Source organism: Phocoena phocoena, chromosome 9 (assembly GCF_963924675.1).
Source record: "Phocoena phocoena chromosome 9, mPhoPho1.1, whole genome shotgun sequence".
Classification (NCBI taxonomy): Eukaryota; Metazoa; Chordata; class Mammalia; order Artiodactyla; family Phocoenidae; genus Phocoena; species Phocoena phocoena.
The window spans coordinates 95,395,318-95,417,375 of NC_089227.1; the positions used below are offsets into that span (position 1 = coordinate 95,395,318).

The 22,058-nt window shown below is 38.5% G+C and overlaps 1 protein-coding gene across 1 annotated transcript in view; it reads right to left on the reverse strand.

Annotated features, from left to right (window-relative positions):
* TPK1 (thiamin pyrophosphokinase 1) overlaps positions 1 to 22,058 on the reverse strand; it is a 279,756-nt gene that overhangs the window by 195,741 nt on the left and 61,957 nt on the right. Inside the window, exon 3 of the mRNA XM_065883608.1 lies at positions 20,614 to 20,683. Coding sequence (XP_065739680.1) covers positions 20,614 to 20,683 — 70 coding nt within the window. The remainder of the gene's footprint in view (positions 1 to 20,613; positions 20,684 to 22,058) is intronic.

Consider the following 22,058-nt stretch of genomic DNA (forward strand, 5'->3'; position numbering starts at 1 on the left):
GTATCTTTAAAAAATTACCCCCCCCCCAGAAAAATCATTAATCCTAAGAGTGGGATTTAAAAGAGTTTACTTAGAAAAAAATATATGATAAGATGAAGTCAGGGAAAATACACAGAATCCTCTGATTACAAGTTTTTATAAAATTAAGGAAGTGTACATGGTACACTTTTTTTTAAAACTTGGGAGGAACATTATTAAATTTCTCTGAATGCATGAAAGGTATTTTCATATGCATGACAGGACAGGTAACCATTTAATTCACTGTCATTAAGACCAGGAAGAATAAAAAAAAAATCTCATAACTAGGGGTATTTTACATGACACTAAATATTAAGGTTGGGAGGTGCACTGGAATGAAAAGTATGAAGGAGATTGATAAAGACCACTAGACTGTCCTAGGGCATGATGGCAGCCAAAGAAAGATGCTGTGGATGGGCATCCGTAGGAAGTGTTTGGTTTCGTTTATCTGTGTTTGCATTTGGCCCTTCCTACCCCTGTTTACAGAAACTGACATGTTGTGAGTCTTGATGCTAGGCACAGCCCACTCCAGAAACAGATAGGACTCCCACCCCCTTGAGAAACAAGGGCAGGGGCAGAGAGTCCCTTAACCACGTCCACTCGGTCAGTCAATCATGTGCTCTTACGCAAGAAACGAGAGACTGTTGACAATTCATCTGCAGCACGCAGTGCCGGGCTCACAGAGGCTGACTGCAAGCCTCTTCTGGTTCTTAGAACACAAACATAGCTGTAGATCTGGTTTCCAGCTTCCTGCCTACTTCCCAAACCCAACCCCCTCAAGCTTCTCACTTATTCTGTCAATTACAATACGTTTGCAGAATTTTTTTGTTGTTGTGTAAATTGGTCAGAGTTTTTTTCTGTTCCTTACAACCAAGAACCCAGGAACACAAAAAATTTAAATAGAAAGAAATGAAATTGAGTTATTTGTAGTGAGGTGGATGGACCTAGAGTCTGTCATACAGAGTGAAGTAAGTCAGAAAGAGAAAAAGGAATACCGTGTGCTAACACATATATATGGAATCTAAAAAAAAAAAAAAAATGGTCATGAAGAACCAAGGGGCAAGACGGGAATAAAGATGCAGACCTACTAGAGAATGGACTTGAGGATATGGGGCGGGGGAAGGGTAAGTTGTGACAAAGTGAGAGAGTGGCATGGACATATATACACTACCAAACATCAAATAAATAGCTAGTGGGAAGCAGCCGCATAGCACAGGGAGATCAGCTCTGGTGCTTTGTGACCACCTAGAGGGGTGCGATAGGGAGGGTGGGAGGGAGACGCAAGAGGGAAGAGATATGGGGATATACGTATATATATAGTTGATTCACTTTGTTATACAGCAGAAACTAACACACCATTGAAAAGCAATTATATTCCAATAAAGATGTTAAAAAAAAAAAGGAAGCTCCTAACAACATTAACAGAAGAGCTGTTAGTGTCATTCTCTAATTCTCCTCTTGAAAAAAAATTTAAGAAATTTAAGAAATTTAAAATTTACTGGGTCAGAAATATGCTTTCATACTTAATCTATGATAGAAAAATACATCAAATTTTTATGGAAGATCATGCCTAATCATGTTCTTTTTAATCTATGCTTTTCTTTTTTTTCTTTTCAATTTTATGTATGTATGTATGTATTTATTTAGGCTGCATTGGGTCTTCGTTGCTGCACACGGGCTTTCTCTAGTTGTGGCGAGTGGGGCTACTTTTCCTTGATGTGCACGGGTGTCTCATTGAGGCGGCTTCCCTTGTTGCAGAGCATGGGCTCTAGGCACGCTGGCTTCAGTAGTTGTGGTGCGTAGGCTCAGGAGCTGTGGCTTACAGGCTGTAGAGTGCGGGCTCAGTAGTTGTGGCGCACGGGCTTAGTTGCTCAGCAGCGTGTGGGATCTTCCTGGACCAGGGCTTGAACCTGTGTCCCCTTCATTGGCAGGCGGATTCTTAACCACTGCACCACCAGGGAAGTCCCCTAATCATGCTTTAATAACCATTAAGCACAGAGTGAACTAGTTACTGGGGGTGAGAAAGAGAAAAAGCCAATAAGCCTCCACTGGGGTTACAGGCTGCTGGGACACGCAAACAGGTGATTTCAGCGTGTTGTGATAAATGCTATGACAAGTTAAGGGAAGCACTGGATAAAAGACCATCCAGGAAGGACGAACAGAGTAAAAGAGACTTGGAATAACTGAACCTAACCTGGTAAAGTAAGAAATCTAGTCAACAAATAACCTTAGTTCATTCAGGATTTATCATTTACTGACTTACCTGTAGGAAAAGTATTATTATTTTCAGAGAAAACTATCTAAAAGGAGCAATCCTTCTCAATTAAAAATGTTTATTTGTCATCTATTATTTGTCAAACCTCATCCTGGGTACTAGTGTTATTTCCAAAGATGAATAAAACGAGAACAAGGAACTCTGTACAATGAAGTAGAAACACTCATAGAAATTTTCAACATAATGCGGAGTGACAGTAAAGGGCTGTTTAGAGAATCTGTGCCTGACTTAGATATGGAAATTGCTAGTTACCAGGAAACAAGACATGAGCCAAGTTTTTAAAGATAAGGATTGCAACACTTAGAAGGAAGCAAAAGAAAGATTTTTGTAAATGAATTTTTAAAAGAAGGGTTTTTTTTTTATAGTTTTCATAAATGAATCAGATATAGTGTTCTATTAAAAAGTATCTTCTGGGCTTCCCTGGTGGCGCAGTGGTTGAGAGTCCGCCTGCCGATGCAGGGGACACGGGTTCGTGCCCCGGTCTGGGAAGATCCCACATGCCGCGGAGCGGCTGGGCCCGTGAGCCATGGCCGCTGAGCCTGCGCGTCCGGAGCCTGTCCTCCGCAACGGGAGAGGCCACGACAGTGAGAGGCCCGCGTAACGCATAAAAAAAAAAAAAAAAAAAAAAAAAAGTATCTTCATTTGGGCTTCCCTGGTGGCACAGTAGTTAAGAATCCGCCTGCCAATGCAGGGGGCACGGGTTCGAGCCCTGGTCCGGGAAGATCTCACATGCCACGGAGCAACTAAGCCCGGGCGCCACAACTACTGAGCCTGCACTCTGGAGCCTGTGCTCCACAACAAGAGAAGCCACCAGAATGAGAAGCCCATGCACTGCAACAAAGAGTAGCCCCTGCTCTCCACAACAAGAGAAAGCCCACACACAGCAACGGAGACCCAATGCAGCCAAAAATAAATAAATTAATTAATTAAAACAAACAAAAAAAGTAACTTCATTTGATGTTAAAACTAATTCCTTGACATTTAAAAAAATTCTTGTTGAATATAGTTGACTTACAATGTTATGTTAGCTTCAGGTGCATGGCAAAGTGATTCAGCTATATATATATATATTTTTTTTTAAATTATTTTCCATTATAGGTTATCAAGACATATTGAGTATGGTTCCCTATGCTATACAGTAGGTCCTTATTGGTTATCTATCTTATATATAGTAGTGTGTATATTTTAATCCCAAACTCCTAATTTATCCCTCCCCCTCCTTTCCCCTGTGGTAACCATAAGTTTGTTTTCCATGTCTGTGAGTCTGTTTCTGTTTTGTAAATAAGTTCATTTGTATCATTTTTTAGATTCCATGTATAAGCAATATCATAAGATATTTGTCTTTGTCTGACTTACTTCACTTAGTATGATATGATGGTCTCTAGGTCCATCCATGTTGCTGCAAATGGCATTATTTCATTCTTTTTTATGGGCCAGTAATATTCCATTGTATATGCAGACCACATTTTCTTTACCCATTCATTTGTCAATGGACACTTAAGTTGCTTCCATGTCTTAGATTATTATAAATAGTGCTGCCATGAACACTGGGGTACATGTTGACATTTCAATGGGCATTCCAATGGTGTCTTAAACAATATGCTGAGTAGGAGACCAATATGGCACAAATATTTTAAATAATCACTGACAAAGAGTGTTAATGCTTAAACAACCTCCTCCTTCATGGCTCCTCTAGCCCTAAGTTGCACCCCTACAGGTATCCAAAAATTATGACCCTGATATCCAAGGTCAAAACTAAAGAGCTCACTGGTCTAAACCCCGTGGTGAGAGACAACACCTTCTTTCCCATAGTCCAAGCAGAAGCACTGCTCCAAAAAGTAATAAATGCAATTCTAGATCACAGAGTTTAGAGAGTAAGTCAACGTTTTTAATAATCATGATTTTTCATTCTAGCTCCTTTCAGCCTGTGCATTTACAGATTAATGTCCTCTTGCTCATTATTTAGGTTCCCTTCCTTTCTCTAGGTCTCTTCTACTTCCTAAGGCAAATAATACCCAAGAGTTAAACAACTATGATATAATATGTATGTGTGTGTATATACATATATATATATATATAAGTACACATACATACACACAGTGATTTTTTTCTTATGGTGGTAAAATATTTTCTTGTTGTATTTTAGATGCCCTTTCTCAGATTCCTTAGCATATTCTTGAACCCTCTGGCTACAGAGGCAAAACTGAGGTTTTCAAGGAATACAACTCCCAGATCTAAAACATAGGTTTGCAAGTGATAGCTCAGTGCTCATGTTGGTGTAACTGCCATTTGGATGTTTTCCCACAAAGTTCATTGACTAGCCTTGCTAGTTGAACTCCAGCTGTCACTTTTCTGTCCCCTAACAATAGGAAGGCCACAGCTGGCTTAGGTACAGCCTCATCATCAACTCAAATTTCATGTCCTATAATGATGTGTCAACAAATCATATATGCCATCTAGTTGTTGAAGTTATTCCGCTTACCCTTGGTCCAATCGCACAAAACCAAAATTTTAATAATGAAAAATCATGCAGGAAGTATCTAGGTGTGCTAGGTGTGTGTGTGTGAGCACGCATGTATGTAAATGCATATGAAAAAGTGGACAGGGACCATTCCATAATTTTTCTTAAAAATTATATATATATATGCACATGCAATTATATATGTGGTATATGATTATATATTTTATATATATAATGTGTAGTATATAGTACATACATGAGGTATATATGTGATTATATATTATAAATATACAACATATATGTGATATTATATGATTACTCTCAATTATTATTTAACTCAGCAATCTAATAATATATTGAAAATAAGCAAAAAAATGTGATGAAATACATGAGCTCTTCAATGGTATTAACAAGTGCTAAAAAAATTCAGTTTTTAAAAAAATAAAATTAATAGAGCCATGTATTACTCAAAACTTTCGACAGATGATCAAGGTTTCTCTGAAAAATCATCTGAAGGTAATTTATTTCTGAAGACTCACCCCCAGTGCAAGAAAGGAAAAGCGATTTGTCAGAAACATACTTTATGAAATAGAATAGCCATAAAGAACAATGCCCCTGATTAAATTTAGTTGAAAACTGACTTCCTGCAGCTGCTCAAAATGATCTCACTCTGAACATTTATTTTGACTTCATGCATGATCTGACAAACATAGCATCTTTACATACATCCTTTCCCCCTCTTCCAATACCCTGAAATGATTCAGGAGCCATGCATGGATAACTTTGGGATCTCTGATTTATAGCATTTGATAACCAACAGACTAAAATATATTACTAAACTAATCCAATCAATATTTCAACATAAATATGTCCTCACAGTTTGTTGTGGTAGGGTTCTTTAATACCAAGACTCCTATTATAAATTTTCTTTTAAATGTGCTAATCATTTTTACCTTCCATCATTTTGATTCAAAGACTCAATAATGTTGACATGCTCACAGAGCTTAGTAATTTGACTGTATAAATACTTTTTAATAAAAACTTGCCAAAGCAAATGACTAAATATTGCTTACAGCTAGGCTTATAAGAATCAAGCAAAACCAAAGATCTTTGGTTTTTCTTAAGCAAAGTACATGTTTCCTCTTCATGCATGTTAAAGCATACTGAAAGTACATTTTCAACTATGTCATGAAATGATTGAAAATAAATCCCAATCACTGAGAAAACTATAGTCACAGGTAGACTGAAATCAATTGTCACATATATTGGAGGTTATTAAGATCACAATGTATGTTCAGATACTTGATACCAACTTACTCCACAACAGTTTTATATTTATATATCTTATTCCATAAAAGCCTATGATACTGAGCAAGCTTTTGCAGAATTTTCACTACAATAGAGAAAACAGAAGCCTTATAGATGACTGTCTACTACTACTTACGTAACCTCTGGGGTTGAAGTGACAACTTTGCAATTTTTGTTTGGTTCTAGCTAAAAGAACTAACATTCCTCCCAAAGAATGTGAAGAAATGATAACAAATTCCAACTGAAAAGGTAATTCTTAAGAATCAAGTCAATCAACTGCATTATATGAATAAACAAAATCGCGGTATACCCGTATAATAGAACCCTACCCAACAGTGAAAAGTTACACAACAACATGATCAATCTCAAGAGCACTGGGTAGGGCTTCCCTGGTGGCGCAGTGGTTGAGGCGCAGTGACACGGGTTCGAGCCGTGGTCTGGGAAGATCCCACATGCCGCGGAGCAACTAGCCCTGTGAGCCACAATTACTGAGCCTGCGCGTCTGGAGCCTGTGTTCTGCAACAAGAGAGGCCGCGATAGTGAGAGGCCCATGCACCGCGATGAGGAGTGGCCCCCGCTTGCCGCAACTAGGGAAAGCCCTCGCACAGAAACAAAGAGCCAACACAGCCATACATAAATAAATAAATAAAATTTTTTAAAAAGGGCAAAATTCCTTTTAAAAAAAAAAGCATTGGATAGGTTAAAAAGTCAGACAAAAGAAAACAAACCCTGTAATTCCATTTATCTGATATTCTAGAAGGCTGCAGGAGTCAGACTATAAGGGATCAACTGCCAAGGAACAGGAAGGAAAGTTGGGGGATGAGGGACAAGTTTTCATCTTGCCTGCCTTGGTAAATACAACTGTTAACCACTTCAAAACTAATTCAACTGTCTAAAATGAATTTTCTTGTGTGAAAATTATTCCTGAACAAAGCTGATTAAAAACAGAAAAGCAACAGAGAAGCCAGACACTACATTCCATGATTCCAAACACAATATGATAAGCTCTTACAAGTTTTCTAAGTAGTTACACAATTACTGCATACAGAATATTAACTATGAAAGAACTTATAGCTATTGTTTAAAACTACCTCATACGCTTCTGCAACTGTTCTATAATTCATCACACACTGTAGCTTTGAAGGGCCACCCTCTATCCTCTTGGCTTATCCAAGTCTAGTATGAACCAGCCCAAAAAGTGATAACATTTCATAATCAAGAGTTCTCTGAATAGAGGGCAGACAGCATAAGCAAGAAGAACTACAATCCTGCAGACTGTGAACGAAAACCACATTCACAGAAAGATAGACCAGATGAAAAGGCAGAGGGCTATGTACCACATGAAGGAAGAAGATAAAACCCCAGAAAAGAAACAAAATAAAGTGGAGATAGACAACCTTCCAGAAAAAGAATTCAGAATAATGATACTGAAGATGATCTAGGACCTTGGAAAAACGATGGAGGCAAAGATCGAGAAGATGCAAGAAATCTTTAACAAAGACGTAGAAGAATTAAAGAACAAACAAACAGAGATGACTACAATAACTGAAATGAAAACTATACTACAAGGAATCAATAGCAGAATAACTGAGGCAGAAGAACAGATAAGTGACCTGCAAGACAGAATGGTGGAATTCACTGCTGTGGAAAAGAATAAAGAAAAAAGAATGAAAAGAAATGAAGACAGCCTAAGAGACCTCTGGGAAAACATTAAAGGCAACAACAGTTGCATTATAGGGGTCCCAGAAAGGAGAAGAGAGAGAGAAAGGACCAGAGAAAATATTTGAAGAGATTATAGTCAAAAACTTCCCTAACATGGGAAAGGAAATAGCCACCCAAGTCCCGGAAGCACAGAGAGTCCCATACATGATAAACCCAAGAAGAAACACGCCGAGACACATAGTAATCAAATTGACAAAAATTAAAGACAAAGAAAAATTATTGAAAGCAGCAAGGGAAAAATGACAAATAATATACAAGGGAACTCCCATAAGGTTAACAGCTGATTTCTCAGCAGAAACTCTACAAGCCAGAAGGGAGTGGCATGATATATATAAAGTGATGAAAGGGAAGAACCTACAACCAAGAGTACTCTACCTGGCAAGGATCTCATTCAGATTCGATGGAGAAATCAAAAGCTTTACAGACAAGCAAAAGTTAAGAGAATTCAGCACCAACAAACCACCTCTACAACAAATGCTAAAGGAACTTCTCGAAGTGGGAAACACAAGAGAAGAAAAGGACCTACAAAAACAAACCCAAAACAATTAAGAAAATGGTCATAGGAACATACATATTGATAATTACCTTAAATGTAAATAGCTTAAATGCTCCAACAAAAAGACAGAGACTGGCTGAATGGATCCAAAAACAAGACCCATATATATGCTGTCTACAATAGAACCACATCAGATCTAGGGACAAGTACAGACTGAAACTGAGGGGATGGAAAAAGACATTCCATGCAAATGGAAATCCAAAGAAAGCTGGAGTAGGAATACTCATATCAGATAAAATAGACTTTAAAGAATGTTACAAGAGACAAGGAAGGACACTACATAATGATCAAGGGATCAATCCAAGAAGAAGATATAACAATTATAAATATATATGCACCAGACATAGGAGCACCTCAATACATAAAGCAGCTGCTAACAGCTATAACAGAGGAAATCTACAGTAACACAATAATAGTGGGGGCCTTTAAAACCTCACTTACACCAATGGACAGATCATCCAAAATGAAAATAAATAAGGAAACACAAGCTTTAAATGGCACAATAGACCAGATAGATTTAATTCATATTTACAGGACATTCGATCCAAAAACAGCAGATTATACTTTCTTCTCAAGTGCACACAGAACGTTCTACAGGATAGATCACATCTGGGTCACAAATCATGCCTCAGTAAATTTAAGAAAATTGAAATCATATCAAGAATCTTTTCTGACCAAAACGCTATGAGATTAGAAATCAATTACAGGGAAAAAAACGTAAAAAACACAAACACATGGAGGCTAAACAATACATTACTAAATAACAAGAGATCACTGAAGAAATCAAAGAGGAAATCAAAAAATACCTAGAGACAAATGACAATGAAAACATGATGATCCAAAACCTATGGGATGCAGCAAAAGCAGTTCTAAGAGGGAAGTATATTGCTATACAAACCTACCTCAAGAAACAAGAGAAATTGCAAATAAACAATCTAACCTTATACCTAAAGGAACTAGAGAAAGAAGAACAAACAAAACCCAAAATTAGCATAAGGAAAGAAATCATAAAGATCAGAGCAGAAATAAATGAAATAGAAACAAAGAAAACAATAGCAAAGATCAATAAAACTAAAAGCTGGTTCTTTGAGAAGATAAACAAAATTGATAAACCAATAGCCAGACTCAACAAGAAAAAGAGGGAGATGACTCAAACCAATAAAATTAGAAATGAAAAAGGAGAAGTTACAACAGACACTGCAGAAATACAAAGCATCCTAAGAGACTACTACAAGCAACTATGCCAATAAAATGGACAACCTGGAAGAAATGGACAAATTCTTAGAAAGGTATAACCTTCCAAGACCGAACCAGGAAGAAATAGAAAATATGAACAGACCAATCTCAAGTAATGAAATTGAAAGTGCGATTAAAAAGTTTCCAACAAACAAAAGTCCAGGACCAGATGTCTTCACAGGCGAATTCTATCAAACATTTAGAGAAGAGCTAACACCCATCCTTCTCAAACTCTTCCAAAAACTTGCAGAGGAAGGAATACTCCCAAACTCATTCTATGAGGCCACCATCACCCTGATACCAAAACCATTCAAAGATACTACAAAAATCGAAAATTACAGACCAATATCACCGATGAATAGAGATGCAAAAATCCTCAACAAAATACTAGCAAACAGAATCTAACAACACATTAAAAGGATCATACACCATAATCAAGTGGGATTTATCCCAGGGGTGCAAGGATTCTTCAATATACGCAAATCAATCGATGTGATACACCATGCTAACAAATTGAAGAATAAAAACCATATGATCATCTCAATAGATGCAGAAAAAGCTTCTAAAAAAATTCAACACCCATTTATGATAAAAACTCTCCAGAAAGTGGGCACAGAGGGAACCTACCTCAACATAATAAAGCCCATATATGACAAACCCACAGCAAACATCATTCTCAATGGTGAAAAACTGAAAGCATTTCCTCTAAGATCAGGAAGAAGACAAGGATGTCCACTCTCAACACTTTTATTCAAGATAGTTTTGGAAGTCCTAGCCATAGCAATCAGAGAAGAAAAAGAAATAAAAGGAATACAAATTGGAAAAGAAGAAGTAAAACTGTCACAGTTAGCAGATGACATGATACTATACATAGAGAATCCTAAAGATGCCACCGGAAAACTACTAGAGCTAATCAATGAATTTGGTAAAGTTGCAGGATACAAAATTAATGCACAGAAATCTCTTGCATTCCTATACACTAATGATGAAAAATCTGAAAGTGAAATTAAGGAAACACTCCCATTTACCATTGCAACAAAAAGAATACAATACCTAGGAATAACCCTACCTAGGGAGACAAAAGACCTGTATGCAGAAAGCTATAAGACACTGATGAAAGAAATTAAAGATGATACCAACAGATGGAGAGATATACCATGTTCTTGGATTGGAAGAATTAACACTGTGAAAATGACTATACTGCCCAAAGCAATCTACAGATTCAATGCAATCCTTATCAAATTAACAGTGGCCTTTTTTACGGAACTACAACAAAAAATCTTAAAATCTGTATGGAAACACAAAAGACCCCAAATAGCCAAAGCAGTCTTGAGGGAAAAAAACGGAGCTGGAGGAATCAGACTCCCTGACTTCAGACTATACTATAAAGCTACAGTAATCAAGACAATATGGTACTGGCACAAAAACAAACATAGAGCAATGGAACAAGATAGAAAGCCCAGAGATAAACCCATGCACCTATTGTCAACTAATCTATGACAAAGGAGGCAAGGATATACAATGGAGAAAAGACAGTCTCTTCAATAAGTGGTGCTGGGAAAACTGGACAGATACATGTAAAAGAATCAAATTAGAACACTCCCAAACACCATACACAAAAATAAACTCAAAATGGATTAGAGACCTAAATGTAAGACCGGACACTATAAAACTCTTAGAGGAAAACATAGGAAGAACACTCTTTGACATAAATCACAGTAAGATCTTTTTTGATCCACCTCCTAGCATAATGGAAATAAAAACAAAAATAAACAAATGGGACCTAATGAAACTTAAAAGCTTCTGCACAGCAAAGTAAACTACAAACAAGAAGAAAAGACAACCCTCAGAATGGAAGAAAATATTTGCAAACAAATCAACGGACAATGGATTAATCTCCAAAATATACAAACAGCTCATGCAGCTCAATACTAAAGAAACACACAACTCAATCCAAAAATGGGCAGAAGACCTAAATAGACATTTCTCCAAAGAAGACATACAGATGGCCAAGAAGCACATGAAAAGCTGCTCAACATCACAAATTATTAGAGAAATGCAAATCAAAACTACAATGAGGTATCACCTCACACCAGTTAGAATGGGCATCATCAGAAAATCTACAAACAACAAATGCTGGAGAGGGTGTGGACAAAAGGGAACCCTCTTGCACTGTTGGTAGGAATGTAAATTGATACAGCCACTATGGAGAACAGTATGGAGGTTCCTTAAAAAACTAAAAATAAAATTACCATATGATCCAGCAATCCCACTACTGGGCATATACCCAGAGAAAACCATAATTCAAAAACACACATGCACCTCAATGTTCACTGCAGCACTATGTACAATAGCCAGGTGATGGAAGCAACCTAAGTGCCCATCGACAGACAAATGGATAAAGAAGTTGTGGTAAATATATATAATGGAATATTAGCCATAAAAAGGAACGAAATTGGGTCAGTTGTTGAGACATGGATGGATCTAGAGACTGTCATACAGAGTGAAGTAAGTCAGAAAGAGAAAAACAAATATCGTATATTAATGCAGGTATGTGGAACCTAGAAAAATGGTACAGATGAACCAGTCTGCAGGGCTGAAGTTGAGACACAGATGTGGAGAACAAATGTATGGACACCAATGGGGGAAAGCCACAGTTGGGGGGGGGGGGATGGTGGTGTGATGAATTGGGCAATTGGGATTGACATGTATACACTGCTGTGTATAAAACTGATGACTAATAAGAACCTGCTGTATAAAAAAAAAAGTAAAATAAAATTCAAAAACAACAACAACAAAAAAGAGTTCTCTGAATAATCCAGAAGATAGATCTCTCTCTAAAATGTCACTTTTCAATACACTACAGCCCAATGAGGTGAAATTACTTGCAAAACATCTCACAGTAATGAAGTCACAGAATTGGATTCCGAATGCTGACCTAACTAATAAATCCATGCACACTCTCACTACAGAATTCCCATTCTAGACACCATGGCTACCTGCCTGCAAAAAAAGGGACTGAGAACACCAATTGTTAAAGTTACTCATATGTAGACAGACAAGTCATTGATTCCTTCATGGGTGTATCAGATAACTTGCTTCCAGATGCCTGGTTTAATTATATTGATAAAGGCTTTAGAAGCTAATTTGTAAGAAGAGCTAGGCTCCCACTTGATTCAGTTATTTAAATTATACTTTGAAAGTGGTTGAGCTGGGGCACAGTTAGCTTTAGAGACAGAGTTACAATCATCCTTTATTCCCACTCGGTCACTCTGAAAAGTGGTACTAAAACCGGGTTCCCCTAAAACCCAGTTTCTCTGCTCAGTTTATGATTAACCTCTCTATCCAAAACTTGATTCCCTTTCTTGTCCCACCCCTGTTCCCCTCATGATTGAGGAGTATCAAAGAAAAGTGGGGACTGAAATTGAGCAGGACCCTGCAGGGCCCTCCCAGGTACTAAAGCCCCTCCATGTCCCCCATTTCTTGTTTGTAGACTACTTGGCTGTAGTCTCCGAGGTTTTCCCTGAGTTCCAAAGTGGTAACTAATTAGCGAAGTGAGGGAATGCAGAAACTAAGGAAAAGCAGTCAAGAAACAATAGTGTAGCTATAAAACAGAGTCCTCGTTCCTCCTCAAGGCATACCCATAACAACCTGACGCAAATCTTTGAGTTGTTCTACAGGAAATAAGACTTCTGCCAACCCAGGTGGAGGACGGTGACTACTTGCTGACCACAAGCAATGGAACCCAGGTTGGTTGGAACCAGAAGGTTGATGATTAAGATTCCTGAAACATCATCCTATTACCTCACCACCAATCAATCAGAAGAAAGGCATGCCTGTGTAGCCCTCATCCCAAGGGTCGACTCTAAAAACCCTTCCCAGAAAGCCATCGGGGAGTTCAAGTCTTTTTAGCATGAGCTATCCATTCTCCTTGCTTGGCACCCTCAATAAACGCTGTACTTTTGTTCACCACAGCCCCATGCCAGCAGTTTGGCTTTGCTGCATGGCGGGCAAGTGGACCCAAGTTTGGTTTGGTAACAGTACTAATCTGTGATGAGAAAGTTGCAAGAATATATAAGCTAGAAAGTCTGAAATCTTAACTGTGACAAGATTAATGGAGAGGCATAAGAAATCAAGAATGAACCTTGTTCTTCTATTTAAGCACCCAGGTCATCCTCATCCTACCCCTTATTAATGCATGCTTAACTGAATGGTCATTTGTATGAATTCAGGGAATTTTTGTTGGGTGCTAATCTTATAAATGAAAGAGAAGACCAACTCCTAACTAACTAAGCTCAACTAGAACATTGTTTATATAAAAAATAATCTTTAGGACTTCCCAGTCAGGATGCTATATTCATCAATTACTGTGAGAAAACTAATCTAAAAACAACAGTCCCCCCATTTCAAATTCCTACACACTAATGACACCAAAATTCATATCCCTTTCTCAGACTACTATGCTGCGAGTTTCAGATTCTCAAAGTCCCACAGAATCACAATTTAAAAAGAAAACCTCTCACATTTAGCATCAAAATGCCAATAAATTCAAAGGTAAGGACCTTAGTTTCATGATAAAAGAGTCATTTAAGAAGAAATTAGAATACAATGTACAAACGTAAAATAGATAGCTAGTGGGAAGCAGCCGCATAGTACAGGGAGATCAGCTCCGTGCTTTGTGACTACCTAGAGGGGTGGGATAGGGAGGGTGGGAGGGAGATGCAAGAGGGAAGGGATATGGGGATATATGTGCACATAGAGCTGATTCACTTTGTTATACAGCAGAAACTAACACAACAATGTAAAGCAATTATACTTCAATAAATATGTTAAAAAAATTTTAAAAATAAAATGTTACATAAAAAAAGAATACGGTGTAATGTAAGACATTCTGGAAATAAGTGGGACATATTACTATTCATGATTTGAGACAAAAAATGGATAATCTTTTTAGATACAAGACATTTATGGTTTATACATGCTAATAATATTAAAATATATTTATATATATCCCTGAAGTTTCTTCTCTAGCATCAAGATACTTCTAGTACCTGATACTGTATCTTAGAAACCCCTGGCTGTAAAAAAAAAGCTTCGTCTTTGTGACATTTCTGCCAAGATATCAAAGAAAAATCATTAATTCAATAAATTCTTGGATGCTCATTAGTGTACTGGATATTATAAGGCACATAAAGATTAATTATGATCACTGCCTTCCAGGAGTTCACCACCTAATGAGAGAGATAAGATACATCTACACATAGCTAAATCACAAGGTAAAATGAGAAGGTAAATAATTACAAAGTATTATGCAAAGTTAAAGGACAATAGATCACTAGAAATTTACAACCTAGTAAAAGATATACGTCGTTACAGCTCTAAATCAAGGTAAAATGTGAATATAACATTGTAAATTTAAAAGTATTACAAGATATAAGAGACGTCCAAGTCCCATCGGGCTGGAAGGAGAGGGTGCCCTCATGGGACAGACAGCATTTTATAGAGCACAGCTGCATGGAGAGTTTTACTACAAAAAACAAAACAAAAAAACACTAGCATATGCTACTAAAACCATCTGAATATCAGTACAGCAAAGGATCTAGAAGCTCTGACCAATCAGAATGGACTGCCAGACAATCAGAATGGATTATGGGTGGTACCAATGTGATCAAGCTGAAGATCAGCCTGAGAAAGGGCCCTGGGCACAGGCAATGAGGAGAAAGCACTTGGGAGAAGACAAGGCATGGCTGACAACATCAGCAAAAGCCACACCCTGATTCTCACCGTAATGAGTTTAGATTTTATCCAGGAGACAAAAGAGAAACACTCCACCTCTCCCTAGTAACCTCTCTCTCACACAGACACACACACACACACACACACACACACACAAACACAAACCACACTCTGGGGCCCTAACTAACCTTTTCCACTCCATTAGGATCCTCAGAATATTTTCTAACACCCCCATTCTAGTTTAATGGTCCACACCCATGCTTTCCTTTGTCATAGAACCTATCACACAGAACTAGAGCTTCAGCATTATGCGTTTTATAATCTACCACACCGAATGCTAATTTCCTCTTTACTTCTATTATACTGTAAGTTTCCTGGGGGCAGGAACTATATTTTGCTTAGTTATATATTCACAGTAACCATCAAAATATCTAACTGTAAAAGGTATTCGATGAATGCTTGAATGAATGAATGAATCACAAGTTAAATGCTACATTCTTATTTTTGCCATTGGGTTATTCTAGAGAGACTGTATCTCATTCCAAACCTTTCTCTTTTTTTTTTTTACTCAGTTTACCTTAACTAGAGTCTAACAGAACAGGGTTTAAAAATGCTTACCTACCTTAAAAGGCATTATTTTCTTAAATGATCAGTATAAATTATTTCTCCCATATTGTCAGATTACTTATGTTGTGTGATCGGTTTTGTGACTGTTTCTGTACAATTCTTATTCTCTTCTACTTGATTCCATTACTTTCTTCATCTCTTAACCATAATTAGTGTGACTATATTCTCCCGTAAGAACCTCCAGCAATGTTTCTTAATCTTTTTTTCAGATTCAGAGAGCTATGGAGTCTTTTTTTTTTTTTTTTTTTTGCAGTACGCGGGCCTCTCACTGCTGTGGCCTCTCCCGTTGCGGAGCACAGGCTCCGGACACGCAGGCTCAGCGGCCATGGCTCATGGGCCCAGCCGCTCCGCGGCATGTGGGATCCTCCCGGACCGGGGCACGAACCCGTGTCCCCCGCATCGGCAGGTGGACTCCCAACCACTGCGCCACCAGGGAAGCCCAGCTATGGAGTCTTTATCCCAAAAAATGTCCATCCACTCCAAATTCAATATATTATGATTCTATTTTATGAAGCCCCAAAGTAGCATTAATTAGGTCAGAGAGTAGTTTCCTGTGAGGGGGGCTGGGAGGAGGAGAAGGCTCCGGCAACGCTGCGATGATACTCTACTTATTGATCTCAGTACTGTTCACACTGCTGTGCTCCGCTTTGCGAAAATTCATTGAGCTGTATCGTTATCACTTGTGCACTTCTCTGTATGTTTGTTTTTTAATATTCATTATAGTGGAAAACATTGGTAATTACTGTCAGAGTCGACAACTTTCCGGACCCTGGTTAAAAACTGACTAGAGCAACAACTGTCCTTCTCTTACAGTATCTGTTAAAGATGCAGAAAAAGGACTAACTCGGGGCGAGGGAGGAGAGCAACGGTGGTTAGGGGCAGGGCGGGGAGTGCATAACCCTCCCCATCATCACTTTTATTTACCTAGTACACGCGAATAACAATCGCGCAATATTCTTTGCTGTGGACAGTTTACACTTTTCTGATCTAATACAGTGTCAATAAAATCATCGCTAGAAAAACAAAACAAACCTCCAATGCCTATCAATGCTGAGCAAGAAAAAAATCTGCTCCATAAAATCTTCTTAGCAAATCCTACCCTGCTTCTCTTCTATTTTTTCACCCTCATCTCTGTATCCTGTGATTATTCTGATCATGGGGCCAAGCTTCTCCATCCTGGTTCTGACCAACGGTGGGTTTTACCTACTTGGGAGAAGACAGGAGGCAGATGTTGCGAGCCCACCAATGGACTTTTTCATCACAGACCACTACCAGAATATAAACATGAGACTTGAGTCAGTATCAGGCTGGAGCTGTAGAATTGGGGGTATTAGCCCACACATCTGACACCCAAACTTACTACCCCACATTTCTAAAAACAGACATCTGGAGTTAGGAAAACAGTCAGTTAAGAGTACAGGAGTACAGTACAAAGAGTCTTCATTAACTGTCTTCCTCTTTAATCTCAAGTCCACAACCACAGCTAGGATCCAAATATCACTGGCAGTGCCCATTCTATGTCTCCTTGACTGGGTCTTCACCCTGCCTCAGTTTGAGGTACAGACTGAACACACACCCAAATCAGAATCTATCAGCTCTCAGAGCAGAGGTAATCTAGTTACTGAAAATACACAGGTCATCAAAGTCACTCAAAACCTCATGGTGAGAGAGAACAGAGTAACTGTAATCAAACACTTATTAACAAATATTTTCTGAGTATCTAATTTTCTAGGCACAAGGGACTTTACATTCATTGAGCTTACATTCACTTGAGCAAGAAAAATTAGTCATATTTTCTGAACTCCAAATGGCAGAACTCAATGCAACTCTTTGCTACTTAGGAAAAAATAACATAATTTTTTTTTTTTTTTTTTTTTTGGCTGCACTGGGTCTTTGTTGCTACGCACAGGCTTTCTCTAGTTGCAGCAAGCAGGGGCTACTCTTCATTTCAGTGTGCAGGCTTCTCATTGCGGTGGCTTCTCTTGTTGCAGAGCATGGGATCTAGGGTGCTTGGGCTTCAGGAGTTGCAGCACACAACCTCAGTAGTTGTGGCACACGGGTTTAGCTGCTCCATGACATGTGGGATCTTCCTGGACCAGGGATTGAACCCATGTCCCCTACATTGGCAGGCAGATTCTTAACCACTGTACCACAAAAGAAGTCCCAACAACAGATAATTTTATTTTTTTCTTTTTGTTTCTCCCGACTCACTAGCATATACTCAGATCACCATGAACTGTTTTCACAACAAATAGACAAACATTTGTGAAAGATGTAGAAGACTGAATGCATTCCGTACATGATCAGACGTAAGGTCACCACTGAATTTTGCTTCAGCGCTATCCCTTGGCAAACCCTGCTCCTCTGTTACTGTCTACATCAGCCTTCCTTCTTTCCATTCCTAATGTGTAAAGATCTCACTTTCTCTTCAACTGGAGATGATTCTCTACATATTCATGTTTTATTGCATAATTATAAGGTATTACATTGTAGATTAGCACACTGAATAAATAAAAAAATAAGAACAAGCGAAGCAGTGGTCCACAACCCTAACTTGGCTTTTCAAAACTCATGAATATTTTTTCCATTTCCATTGTAAAGCCTTTCTGTTAAAAATACAGTTAATAGGAACAATGTTTAGTTACCTGTGTCCAATTAGTTTAACTGGGTAGGGTTTGGATTTAATGAGATTTATTCCAAGACTTTAATTCCCACATGAAGCAGTTAGCTTCACTCATCTCCCTACTAGGGACTCTATCTTCACCCCAGCCAGCCACGTCCCTAAGCATCAGACTATGCATCACGGCAAACAATGTTATTACAACTCGAAAATCAACAACACACTTTCTTCTTAAACATCTTCATATATGGACAAATGGATGCTAGATAAATCATATAAATCTTCTTGGAAGATTTCTGTAACATTACTCATAAATGTGTTAAGAAATATAAGAAATGATTATTTCGAAATTTGGGCAAAAGTAATGGCACCCATTCCCAAATCTGGCAATGTACACTACTTTCAAATGCGAGTAAACATGTTGGATGTTATATTTCTTACTAGTGGCCAGCCCAATCCAATAAAATTAATCAGTACAGAAATCTATTTTTTCATAGGCATTCTAGATGGTTCTTATGATCAAGGAAGAGATGGGAAGTACTGTGTTAATACCCTTTCACAGCTCTGGTTCATATAATTATGTTCATGAGCTACACCCATCACAAAGAGAAAAAGCACTCAGTACCAGATTGCTGGCCACTAAGCAGCCTATAGGCATGAAGCAAACAGCCCCCAATTCATATCTTGCCCACATGGCCATTATGCTCCTCTCTGAAGCAACTGGCCCAGACACTTCTATACACATACTTGAGTATTTTTTCACCCACTGTCCATGTCAAGTCTTCAAGAATACAGTCAGAGGAATCCATAAAGTTTAAAAATAAAGACGCACAGGGGCTTCCCTGGTGGCACAGTGGTTGAGAGTCCGCCTGCCGATGCAGGGGACACGGGTTTGTGCCCCGGTCCGGGAGGATCCCACATGCCGCGGAGCGGCTGGGCCCGTGAGCCATGGTCGCTGCGCCTGCGCGTCCGGAGCCTGTGCTCCGCAGCGGGAGAGGCCGCAGCAGTGAGAGGCCCGCGTACCGCAAAAAAGAATTTAAATAAAATAAAATAAAATAAAGACGCACAAAATGTTAAGAATTTAAATTGTCTTCCTAGCTGTCACTGTGGCTATATTCTTTGATAATGCATCCAGACATGCCCAATCTCATGCCTTCCTCCTATGGGCAACCAGCTGCTTTCAAAATAACAGCTCCAATATTAAAAACGTGAAGTAAAAATTTTGATGCCATAAAGATGTATTTTACATCATTTCAAAATACATGTATTTAAACTCACAGCTACAGTATGCTGCATCAAATATTTTTATTTTTTGCAGCAAGGAGGTGATTTCTCAAACTATAAACATTTCAGTACATTTAATAACACATGTGGTAGAAGTAGAACTAAATTTCATAGCTAGTCTACTTATACCTAGACTATAAATTCTTGTGTTTGCCAAGAGGATGAACTATACACATGCTGGCAATGAGCTAGATTTAAACTGTGCTTTCATCAAACGTATTCTCACATCTAAAAATAGCTCACCATGCAAAGATCAGGAAAACCAGAGAGCACAGATAACAAATCATTAAGAAATAAATTATTTATCTCTTTAAAATATATGTATGCATAACTCAGAAGTAAGTTAAATTATACTGAGTTTTACTCGATGCTAATATAAAAATCTTGAACCTTCTACAGCAGTATATATCTTTTATATAAGATCAGTTTGTATTCCTTTAAACTGTTTGAATAAAAACTCAAATTACCATTATTTTAGTCAATGTTCAAAGTCCTCACAAATATCGATATCTGATAATGCTACTTCATGAGACTTTGAAATAGTAGAATTTTTTTTAATTTTCAATAAGAGTAAGATTGGCCTATTTCTACTTGCAGATACCATTCAAAGCAAAGAAATAATACAACATGGTTAAGCAGCTCTCTCCCTGAGGTGGTTTTTCTGTAAAAAGAATTTGAAGGAAAACGAACAGTCACCATTTACTAAGAAGAGAAAAAAACAAGCTCAAGAGCAGAACTGATAAAACAGACACTGGCTGAAAGAAACATACCTTTCCCTCTCTCCTTCCGTGACGTCATATAAGCGGTTGGCACCTCCATCAGCACAGGCTCTTAAAAGAGCTTCAAAAAGAAAAAAAACAAAGAATATTTCAATATAGGAAGCTTAGAGCAGTATCTTTCAAAGGCTGAACGTTAAAAGGCACTCAGACACACACACGTACACACACACACTCACGCTCCCCTCCTTGGATCATTTCACATTCAGCCAGTGACACTGCTGGTACTGAAAACGATCCTACACATCACACACACACAAGCGAGACAGAATCACCTAAGACAAAGCATATTTCCTTTTTCCATCTTTTCCAATTCCCCTTATTAAATAAAGGAGAAGACTGTATATGATGTCTTCAGTAACTCTTAAAGCTTGTTTTTCCTTCTTTATAACAGAAGGTAGGCCTCGGGCTCAAAAACAGGTAACAGGACATAGCTTATAACTTTGCTCCCTTATTTATTTTATTTATTTATTTATTTATTTTTGGCTGCCTTGGGTCTTCATTGCTGCCCATGGGTTTTCTCTAGTTGCACTGCACGGGCTTCTTATTGTGGTGGCTTCTCTTGTTGTGGAGCATGGGCTCTAGGTGCACGGGCTTCAGTAGTTGCAGCACGCGGACCCAGTAGTTGTGGCTTGTGGGCTCTAGAGTGCAGGGTCACTAGTTGCGGCACACTGGCTTAGTTGCTCTGCGGCACGTGGGATCTTCCCGGACCAGGGATCGAACCCGTGTCCCCTGCATTGGCAGGCAGATTCTTAACCACTGCACCACCAGGCAAGTCCCTTCCTCCCTTATTAATTTTTATAGAAATTTTCTATTTATGGCAGGTATTTAGGGTTTCCATATTTTACTGTGATATGGAAGATTTCTTTTAAAAATAAATCATAGGGCTTCTCTGGTGGCGCAGTGGTTGAGAGTCTGCCTGCCGATGCAGGGGACACGGGTTCGTGGCCCGGTCTAGGAAGATCCCACATGCCGCGGAGCGGCTGGGCCCGTGAGCCATGGCCGCTGAGCCTGCACGTCCGGAGCCTGTGCTCCACAACGGGAGAGGCCACAACAGTGAGAGGCCCGCGTACCACACAAAAAAAATAAAAATAAATAAATAATAAACATAACATCATAAGTTTATTTTAAAGTATGAAGTAACTAATAATCTAGATATATATGACTGTAAAAATTGAGAAGGTGGTACAAAATTGACTGAAACTTGGGAAGCACTAAGATAATCAGATAAGGCAAAAGAGCCCCAGCTGCCTCTCTAACTGGGCCTTTTTATCTCTTGGCTTACCGTGCTTTTCCCCTAGTATCACCCTAGGATTTGATGCTGCTGGTCAATCATTCCTTGAAATTTTCTTAGTCCATTGTCTACTATTTTTGCCGTTGTTACTTCTCTAATTTCTAATTTTCCTAGAAATGGTCAGTATCTTAGCATCAATTCATCC